Source organism: Macadamia integrifolia, unplaced genomic scaffold (assembly GCF_013358625.1).
Source record: "Macadamia integrifolia cultivar HAES 741 unplaced genomic scaffold, SCU_Mint_v3 scaffold2631, whole genome shotgun sequence".
Classification (NCBI taxonomy): Eukaryota; Viridiplantae; Streptophyta; class Magnoliopsida; order Proteales; family Proteaceae; genus Macadamia; species Macadamia integrifolia.
Window position 1 is genome coordinate 44,372 of NW_024868845.1, and position 11,401 is coordinate 55,772.

An 11,401-nucleotide genomic window follows, 5' to 3' on the forward strand; every position below is an offset into this window, starting at 1 on the left:
GAAGAGCCCACTAGCAACAATGTATCACAACATATATTGGAATGTAGGTATTGGCAATAGTATACATTCTTTGCCAATTTCTTTGTAATTGTTCATCCTTGCCCTGTAAAGAAAGGTGTACCCAGTGCATGAGGCTCCTGCCACTGCGAGGTTTGGGAGGGATCATAATGTATGTAGTCTTACCCCTTTTTTGTGGAGAGGTTGTTTCCCAACTCGAATCTGCGACCACTAGGTCACAATGAAGCATGCTTGCACTGTCAATTATAAGAATGAATGGTGGTGAACAGAGATGTTGGGGTTTGTCTGTCTATTCTTTTTCCTCAGAAGATGCCATGATGTAAATTGGCTTTCATTAATGTCCTTCCATCATGATAGCTATTTAGTGTGTAAATTGGATTTCACAGAAATGTAGACAAAGTGTTCTACCTTTAATCCTATTGTTCTTCAAGAAAGAGGAAGGGAGGGTGTGGAGAAGATGGCTGCCATCATTAACCCTCAAAGAATCAAATTTGAATAGGAAAAATTTCTACTGGCCCATCTCTTTCCTTGTTCTCCGGTACAAGGATAAACCTAGAAGGTAATTCAAGAACTACATGCTTATAGATCAGCTAGGTCGCAAATGTTATGAAAACTTCATTTCACAAGATTATAATAGAGGCGGCCTTTATTGAACGCCAAATCAAGGTTGACCTTTGAGCTACAGAGTGGAGCATAGATCGCTTAAGGAATGTCTTTTGTGTATTGAACCAGATTTGCATTCTTGGAAAGGCTCTGATAAATTGAATGAAAATCAATCGATAATTGTAACCATCTCAATATGAATCCTTGTCTTACAAACTAGAAGATACATAGTGAACACCTGAGAAGTCATAATGGAGTTGCTCCCCATCTAGATTTAGTTATTTGCTTTTGGTTATGAGACAATACTTGACTAGTAGTGTGCTTATCATGAGAGGCTCTAGTTTTGAGTTCTCCCATAGGTCAACAGATCGTGCACAAACTGTACAGGAGTATTATTTGGTTCTCAGAAATATGTTAATAGCCTCAGTAAATCATATGAACTCCTTAGGCTCAAACATAAGTTGTTGTTTTCTAGCCCCACCTAATCCACAAGATAGAAAGCCAGCTTGAGTTTAATAGATTTAAGGTTCACTTTCTAATGCTTTCAAATGGTAAAGCTTAAAAAAAGTATAAAGAAAAAAAGAGTCCAAAGAACAAGTTTTTTTTAGTGGGTAGTGACTCATTATAAGTGAAAGAAAAAGAACAGAAAAGATCCAAAAAGTTAACCAACTTAATAATGAATCTCACTTGCTAAAACCATGACTTTCTGGTTGAAAGAAAAGAAGACACCCTTCAATATTTTTATGTTCTTTCAGCACACCACAAACTTTCCACCAAAATGATTTGCTTTCTTCCACCCCAAAAGCCAAGATATCCGGTCATCTAGAAAGTGGAAATAGTCATTAAAATTGGAGGGACCAAACCAAGGATTGACATCTCGATCTTAAAGCCAGTTTCTACCAAATCTACCGAAATGTAGATTGAAACAGTCGAAACCTGATATTTTCTGGAAAAAAACTTTACATGTCATGAGCTGGTCAATTTTTTTTTTTTTTTGGGTGAATAAGGAGTGTTGCGAACAAGCTGGTCCAAAGTCCAAACTGATCAAAATTGGTTGAAACTTGGTATTTTTGAGACAAATAAAATGAACAAAATATGGTTGAAAGTCGGTACAAGTCAATATCAACTCAAGATTTCGACTTGGTTTTGGAAACTGAGATATCTAGGTCGATTATGAACCATGGAACTGACTAATAAATAGTTCCTAGTATGTTTTTCTATAGCCTGAAGGAAAATTTGGCTTAATGAAGCCATCCAAAGCTTTGAACAATGGTTAAAAGCATTTATCGTGCATAAGTAACAGTGTCATAGTCCATGGAGAAAACTCCAATAAATGGTACACTTCAGCCAAATAACCCATAAGAAGTTCAATTTCTCACTTGCAGATTTCACTTCACCATATTTCCAATGAAAAAAAAAGCCCAGTAGTTCATTTTGCTTTAAATAATAGATAACATTCATCAACAAGAAATTACTGCTACTTTGGTAGAATTCTAGTTCCTCCACATTGGTTTTGTCTGCATAACTGTTCAAAAAAATGAACTTTCAAGTTTTAATTTGAAACATAAGAAAGGAATACCAAACTTGGTTAGACTTCAGGCAGCATATCAAGTAGGTATCTGACAACAAATTTTAGTTCAAGTGGACTGTGACACTAAGATCAGCTAAATATAAGATCTACTTGCCTCCTAAATATTTCCCATCAATTACTGAGAACTTTGTTAACACAGTTGTTGACAGACTAGATTAATAATACCAGCCTCAGACAATCTGTGAAACTGGAGCAGGACAGATGTACCCATCTAAATCTGGAAATATTAACACAATAATTAAACCTTTTGGATTCCACTATAGCTCATCCGCAGGACCAGCCACTTCCTTTCCTGTGGTCAATATCCTGCAATTTAGTCACCAGAAAGTAGCATCATCACAGTTGACACAGAGGACATGCTCCCCTCTTCCTCTTCAGTAGTGATGACCGAAGCATATTGAATTTGGTTTTCCTTTATATTCCCGACCATTTATTTTTCTTTATAGGGTGATTACATCTCAATACTGTCCCAATTGATTGATTTCTCTTCAAAACCATACTCGGATTGATGTAGCCTGTTGCGTGCCAACCTACTCATCATGGCAAGACCTGAAACAGAAATTAACGATGAATCAGAACCAGTAAGCCATGTTTCATTTTTTTCCCTCTTCAAATAACCTATATCTGAAGGGTTCCTAAAGTCGAATTAAATTTTCATATTTTTCAAGTGTGATTAATGTTTCACATCCCCATGAAAGTGCAAGCTTTTGCCACTCATCTCTCTTGTGCTGTGTGGGGCATGTGCCTGTGGTTTCTCATGGTGGAATGGATGTTCCCCTTCCCATTAGTTCATGTCTTAGAATCCTGATTCAATCAAATTATTCAAAAGAACTTAAATATAGTATTTCTAGAGAAGTAATCTGCTTAGTGTGGATAGGACCATATGATTGCATCACTGTTGATGATAATTTGATCTATTTGTATGAACAACAAAAACCACATGGCTGTTGGCGGGTCAGGAGCATGAATTTCATATAGAAACCACAGGCTGCATAGTTATGGAGGTGTAAATACCTGATGCCTAACACTAGAGTAACTTGTCACGGACTCATTTCATGTTATGGTGAAATTACTGAAAGATTTTCAGTTATCAGCATAATCCCAAATATTAAAGACGGGAAAGGAATATGCAGCCAAGGCACCCCATCAGTAAAATAGAAACTATACATAAGATGGTTGCAAGTCGTTTCTATAATCTGATAGTGGGGTCAACACTTCTGAAATGAGGCAACCAGTTGTAGTTTTATGAAATGAAATAGAATCTGTTTTCCTGTTGCTTTCTTTAATTGCAAACAAAGAAAATATAATTCACAAATGAAGAAGCACAAATCAATAAATACAAATATCATTACAAAAAGATTGAAATTTTATCATGTTATAAGGGTAGTGAGGAAAGAGCAAAGAACATGGTTATTATTACAGTAAAAAAATCAGTAAATTGCAAAATGGTAATCAAAACTCGAAAGAAGTAATAGAACAGGATAGCATCGATAAAAATTTTATCAATTGAAAGATGAACTTCTATTCTAAAGATCACATCCAATTTAGGAAAACAAGGTGCTTCTATCCTGGAATGCAGTGTTTTTTTCTCTCACTATTTTGGAGCCACTTACTTCTAACTTGCTTGCAAGTTTTCACTAAATAAAAAAATTAATCTGAAAATCTTACTTTCCTCAATTCCTCCTGCACGGTCCTAATTGAAAAAGTTTAACTTACCATTTTGGGCCCAACTAAAGTATGCAAATGTGTTTTTAATAGCTGGAAGCACAGCTTAAATCAAATAAGCCTTATCCCAGCTAAATTTGACAAGCTGATCTGCATGCTCAATGCTCTAAAATGAGAGGCCTGAGATAGCTAGAACTGCCGAGTATTTAATATAATAGCAAGTAAGCTGGGAACAAGCCCATATCGGTGCAAAATAATGATATCTATTACTAATGTCTATTTTTAATGATCAATAAATAAATTTGCAATATCTATTTAAGAATCCCCACATTTAGGGCACATCTATAGTGGAGTTTGAGTTTACTTCATAAGGAAATAGAAAATATGAACCAGTTAAGATTGAAAACAAGAAATATCCCTGTATTCCCATTTCCAGTATCCTGGTTCAATCATCTGTATTGAAGAAATGAAAGACGATGTTCCTCAAACAATAAGGGGGATCTGGATGAAGTTGGGAAGAGGTTTGGAGTGCAGTGAGATTGATGGATACTACTAAATTTGAAAGGAAAGTTTTAAAAAGAATGATGTAAAACAAACATTATCCCATGCAACATGTTGAGAAATCAGGAAATAAAACATACAAAAATCTGTTGGGATGAATTAGGGCAAGTGAAACCACCTTATGCCTCCCACCACAGTGTTATTCTCACCGCATCAAATCAATTCGCCTTTTGACTTCTCATTTATCTCTTTCATATCAGTCGAAGCCAAGATCAGCAATTGCAATGGCGGATAAACTCTCTAAACAAGGGCTTGTGAGGCCAACAATATGTTTTGGGGAGGGTGTTCGTTAGGGACATGCCCACACTCCTATAGTTGGTTTTGATAATAACAAACATATGAAGGTATTTTACAATTTGTCTTCAAGTACTGTTTTGTAGAGACTTTATATCAAAGGTCTAATTTGATGAATGAAAGGAAGAAATGAAGATCAAAGTCATCATATGGTGAAATTAGAAGCCCAAGAGTAAAGAAGTAAAGCTCAAGAGAGAGCGGGAGTATGAAGCCTCTAAAGCTTGAAGAAAGTACTTCAAAGTATTAAGATCTCAGACTATCAAGACTTAAATTGATTCCAAACATCAAGCAATACAAGAAGAATACCGAAGACCATTTGCAAGATGTTTGATAGAAACCTTGAAGATCTTAGCTCAATGTAATAGTACACACACCATAGAAAAGCACTACATTGCATCTCATAAGCATACATTACATATAGCATCCTTTACTTTATATTAACTTAAAATGACTTAAAGAAATATCTATTTTAAGGTTGCCCAAAATGCCCTTGAATAGGGTCATTCCTGTTTTCTCAACAATTTCCTAATACATGTTATACCTAACATGTCCGTAGCCATTTTTAGGTCTTGACACTGGAGTTACAAATCCAACATAATTTGAATCAGGCTAATCCAAAGTCATACGAGAAATTTATGGCCCAAAAAACTAACAAAAGGTCAGTTTTCCAGAATGCTGTCAAAAGTTGGGAGTGACTGAACCGAATGGCGGTCGACCAGTACCCTGCCGGTCAAAATGTCAGATCAACCGGTATGAAACCGGCTGGCTAGCCCAAGCTCCAACGGCTCTCTAATGCCTAGTTTTTTCCAACGGCTCTTTTTGGCGATCGACAGGCGACCGATGGAGGTTGACTGGTAGACCCAAAAAGTGACTGTTTAAGTGAGATTTCTTGCCTATTTGTCATCCCTAATCTCACCTATAAATACCTCTAACGCTATTCACTAATTAAAAATTAATCCTAACTTTGAAGGAGCATTAGAAGTGAGATTGGTCTATACTATCTCTTGAGTTCAAGTTCTTCATTTTTCATTCAAAAGGAACTCAAGGTTCTCCACAAGTCTTCACCTAAATCTTGGCATTTGAATTGCAAGTATTAAGAAGACTTCAAAGGTGCATTTTTTTTATAACATTGGATTTTATTCATGCACCACACAAGAGGTAAATCTAAACCTTTCTATTCCACTTTGAATTTGTTTTTGTCTAAGAGTTGGGATAACTCTAGAATTGGACACCTTGTTTACACATTATTCTAGACCGTGCTTAGACAAGTGTGTAGGACCCTCTCATCTTAAGAGATTGGAAGGACCCTCTCATCCTTATGAGATTGTAAGGACCCTCTTATCCTTAAAAGAGATAATACGGATCTTCTTATCCTTAAAAGATTTTGTAAATGTTTTCCTCCCTATCTACTATACTAAAAGGGAAGAGCTAGTGGAGTACTTTACAAGTGGAACTTGTAAAGAGTGGATTAGACTCGGATTGAGTCGAGCCACTAAAAATTCTGGTATTGAGTGATTGCGCTTATTTTCTGTATATTCAACATTTTTATTTACAATCACATATTGGGGACATTAAACCAAAGAAATTTTAAAATCCACTAGCATAACCTATTCACCCCCCTCTAAGTTATTTAAGTGTTCCATTATAGTTGGGTGTTGTTTTAGAGATCAGAATAAGTATTCTAGAAGGTCGCTTAGTTTCACTCAAAACATAGTAGCAGCAGATCAAGATTGCTACAGTTAAGAGTCATTTTTGACTCCTCTCCTAATCAAGATCAGAATCTCAGCTTAAAGGATCAAGTTTGAAACTTCACAGCAATTCCTAGAAGGACTAGGAATCCCACCACTCATTAAAAAAAAACGCGATTTAAGTCCTGTCATTGAGTCAGTTCTTTTCTTAGTCTATCTAGGTTGATTTGATTAGTTGTTTAGCAATTTTATGAGTTTTTGAGTCTAGAAAACTCTGCTACTAGTCGCACCCTATGCTTTAAAAAAAAAAAAAAAAAAAAAGGTTATGACTTATGAGAGAATAAAAATAACTGAATTTGTGAAAACTTAGGAGAGAGGTAGGTTACAAGATAACAGGAATCAACTGAGATGATCAAAAGAAACAATGATGAATGACTGCATTAGTGAGCAAAGTGGTATAGTGCAACTAGTAAACTACAAAAGAAGTAGGCTGGAGAGAGATAGGTTACAAGATAACAGGAATCAACTGAGATGATCAAAAGAAACAATGATGAATGACTGCATTAGTGAGCAAAGTGGTATAGTGCAACTAGTAAACTACAAAAGAAGTAGGCTGGAGAGAGATAGGTTACAAGATAACAGGAATCAACTGAGATAATCAAAAGAAACAATGATAAGTGACTGCATCAGAGAGCAAAGTGGTATAGTGCATCTGGTAAACTATAAAAGAAGTAGGTTGGAGAGAGATAGGTTACAAGATAACAGGAATCAACTGAGATGATCAAAAGAAACAATGATAAGTGACTGAATCAGCGAGCAAAGTGGTATAGTGCAACTGGTAAACCATAAAAGAAGTAGGCTAACGCCAATAGGTGCGTGATAGTTTGTAGGCCGGGTTTTTGGCCTCTTCCCTTTGGTGCTGGAACTTATCTATTGTTTGATTCACATAGTATGTCACTTATCCCAGAAAGAAGAGGGCTAACAATTAAATGGAAACATGGCCTGAGATAGTTTGGACTGGCCGAACAGGATTTGAGTGGCTGACTCCAAGTAGCAGGGATAAGGATTTTACAGAGTTGAGTTGGATTAATAAGATTTCAAAGCATTTTATTAGTTACAAGCCATAAAAATGGTTTATGAAAGAACAAAATCATTAGTCTAGAGATGTTATTCTGTATCTAAATTTTGATTTAGAAGGGCAGCTCCAGCACTTGCAGCTAACTTTTAAAAACCGATTAAAGCTGAGGCTCTTGAACTAACACTTCTAGAATTTCTTTCATTTCAGATGTGTTCTAGACTTCTAGGAAGTACTAACCAAGCATGGAAGGAAGTCTTCTTGAAATCAAACTCAAAATTTGGAATCCTACATACATTTATAAACATCCACTTAAATGAGAGGACCCTACTAAGTGGGGGACAAAAAAAGGAAATGGAAAAATGTCTAAAAACTCCACAGGATGCTTACTCTTTGTAAGTTTAATACCACATAGACAATACAAGGTTGTCTGGTGGTGGGAGGAAAAAAAGTATCAAATGATATGCTAAGCAAAATAAAACACAATCTTACAAAAAGATATAAACACATACTTCTCATCTTAGTCTGCAAAATGTATAATTGTTTTCATGAGTTAATGGAGACTCTGCAGTTGTGGTTAACTCAATACAAAAATTGAAGGGGTCATGGGAAGAAAAGCATTGAAAGTATATATTTTTTCATAGTATTATATGAATACATGTATAAACTGAATAATTACTATACTTTTGTCAACAAAATTACTTTTAACTTAAGCATATATGAGTATATTTTTGGATTGGTAAAACCAAGTAGGAGCACTTGTACATACCTTCAACCATTTTGTAGAGTGCGGACCACCATCTGTCTCTAGGAACTTGGTATTGATTTAGGGACTCATCAATATCTTTGTCATGCTTCCCTTCTAAAACACCCTGCAGAGTGATGACTGCATCTTTGGTTTTCCTGATGATGCTATTTTCATCTTCAATCAGCAGCTGCTGGAGATCATTTTGTGACGAACTCAGGCTCATGGCAAGTGCAAACTGGGCAGCAGCAGCCCACCGTGAAGAAGCTAGCCATCTCCTTTGTCCTTCTTGCTGCATCATCTCTGAATTGCCTGACCTGTTCTCCCCTTCCCCAAGAACTAAACCCCGTAAATACTGTGCATTTGCAGCTCCAGTACTTTGGACCATCTTAGAGAAAGCACTCCCTTCATTTAGCAGGAGATGCTCGGGGGAATCAAATTCTAGAACCTGATGGCAGAAATTCAATGACTTTAACAAGCATGGTATCAAAACTTAGGATAGAAATAACTGGATAAAACACTAATTATATTTGAGATCAGCTTCTTAATCTGCTATTAATTCCCCAAGGGTGATTATGCCTTTTGAGGAAACAATGAGTATTGTTAAGTAGATAGTTACCACACACCCAACTTATACTGTTAATGTGGCAAGTATGTGCAAGTCCAGCCTAAAAGCGTTAGGATATCTACGTTGTTATGGATTTGATACCCAAAATGAATAAAAGGATTTCAGATGCAAACAGGCCCAAGGATGTACTGTTATAAGTGATGGCTATTAACAAATAATGATACAACAGGTTTAGATAAGTAAATAGAATAGGAAATTGATAGAGAGAGATTCAGATCTGGCTTGAGTTTTACAGAACAGATAATTTATACTGACCTGCAGTAGAATAGCCTGTTCAGTACTTGCAGCAATCAACAGGGAAGAAGAAAGGGCATTGCAAGGGTGGGAAAGTAGGGAGAAAGAGAGAGGAAAGGGGTTTGATAGGAGACTGTTTTGGGACTGAGTAACAGCATCCGTGAACAGTAACTTGGAAGAAAGAGGAGAGAGATAAGAGGGGTAGGGGAAGAACTCATTGTCCACACTTTTCACAAAATAAAATTCTATTCCACTGTGTAAATTAATTGGGGGTTGTGGGGGGGGGGGTGTGGAAACATCCATATACAAGACTTAAATAGTGTGTAAGTGAAATGAAAACAAATTCTAAGAGAATTATATAACTGCCAATAACCTTAATGGACTTTAACACTAACATTGACTAGACTAGCACCAGTAAATCCCACCATCTTTCAGTGGACCCAGAAAAAAAAAAAAAAAAAATTGAAATTAAAATGAAATTAAAATAAGTCCCATGGAATTTAAAGGAATTGCAAGAATGCCCCCAAACTAAAATAAAAGTATCTAATATCACCTCAGAACCTATTTAAACCCAAACTTGTGCCCAATGGTTTAGAGAATGGGCTGTATCTCTCGGGCTTTGGTTTCCAGCGTCTATCTCGTCTGTCTAGCCAGTCTAATGCCACTGCAACTCTTGGGTGGATATGGCTTTCGCCAGTAAGACTACTTGTGATGTGGTGGGAAAGCTTGCCCTGGGGCTTACATTTATTATATCTAGATGGAGCGTAATCTCAGAAAATGGACCCAAAACTCTAGATCTTTCCAGCGGATTTGCGACTCTATAGATTTTGATCTCTATAGTAAGGCCTCAATGGTCTCCTCAAGGTGGGTTGATAACCCAAGGAATAGGCTCATTGTTGTCTCTTGGGGCCTCCTTCTCCCCTTGCTTCACCCCCCCCCAATCTGACGCTTTAGGTCTGATTTCTTTTTTGGTTGTCTTTCTTGAATAGTCTTTCCTTTCCCCCAGCTTTTTGGGTCTCCTTATATCTCTCTTTCTTTTTGGTAATGAATTTTTTATTCACCCAAAAAATAATCAAATTGCAACCACTATCCCATTCTCAAATATCTGTATCTCCTAAACTGCTGGATGTTTCCTAGGAAGGTCCAGCAGCATGTTCTCCCACTGAGAATTGAGTTCAATGTTTTCATGAAATGTCAGACCATGGCAGACTGACCATTGACCTTTTCACAAGGACGATCCGTTCCATTGAGCTGAGCAGAGAGTGTCAACTGTCAGACTGTTGACAAAGTCAGAGAACCACCCGGTCTAAACAATCAGACAATAAGATCGTCCAGATCCTTCAAACTAGATGGTCCAAAACTGGACTGATGGGGATATACTTCATTAAAAAGTGGGTAAAAAAATTCAGGTAAGAGGAAGACTCCCAACTCAGGCTTCAAACTCAACTCAACTCAGCCTTATCCCAGCTAAATGGGTCGGCTACATTGAGAAAAGCTGGGCTTCAGACTATGGCAAACAACCATGTCTGGTGTGGCCGTGTGGCAAAGCATGTTCTTAATTTCTGTCCTATCCACTCTCCTGTTCATAATAAAATTAAGTATTTTTTAACTGACTGACAACAGACTGTTTGGACCACCGAACTTTTGCCTGAACAATCCAAAAATCAGGTGGTTTCTAAAATATTGACAGTGTTTTCCTTCTAAAACAGTAAAGAAGCATTACAGTGACCAAGGTAAAACTATGGGCTTACCTGACCAGCATCAAGTAGAAGAACACGGTCACAATCAATTATTGTGTTTAGTCGATGAGCAATTACGAGCATAGTGCATGATTTAAATTCATCTCTAATGGTTTTCTGAATAAGAGCATCTGTTCTAACATCAACAGCTGCTGTTGCTTCATCAAGAACAAGAATCTTTGATCTTCTCAGCAAAGCACGAGCAAGACTTAACAGCTGCCTCTGTCCAACACTGAAATTTTCCCCAGCCTCAGAAACCTTTAACAGCCATTTGATTGATTTCAAGTCAGTACCTCTCATTAGTGTTCAGCAAAGAAAAATGCAATGTAAGAGACTGAACATGCAGTGAATAAGGATGTAGACAGTTGACTATTTTATTCTGCACAAGGCTCAGTCTGGAGCACTCCCTCAACCAAATATAGTTGGGAATAAGATGAAGATGAAAAGAAGAAACAAAAGAGTCCTCAAGAAATGAATTAACATGATTTGGCTACTGAGTCATCCATGGTAATTAATGCTGTGCTCCAAGACTGTCAATCTGCCTTGCCTTCGCCCCCTCC

At 37.0% G+C, this 11,401-nt stretch overlaps 1 protein-coding gene across 1 annotated transcript in view; it reads right to left on the reverse strand.

Annotated features, from left to right (window-relative positions):
* Window positions 1-2,029: 2,029 nt before the first annotated feature.
* LOC122066915 (ABC transporter C family member 2-like) overlaps window positions 2,030-11,401 on the reverse strand; it is a gene marked incomplete in the record, with an annotated part of 60,889 nt that continues 51,517 nt past the window's right edge. Inside the window, 3 exon segments of the mRNA XM_042630744.1 lie at window positions 2,030-2,761; window positions 8,265-8,688; window positions 10,854-11,099. Of these exon segments, the coding sequence (XP_042486678.1) occupies window positions 2,664-2,761; window positions 8,265-8,688; window positions 10,854-11,099 (768 nt within the window).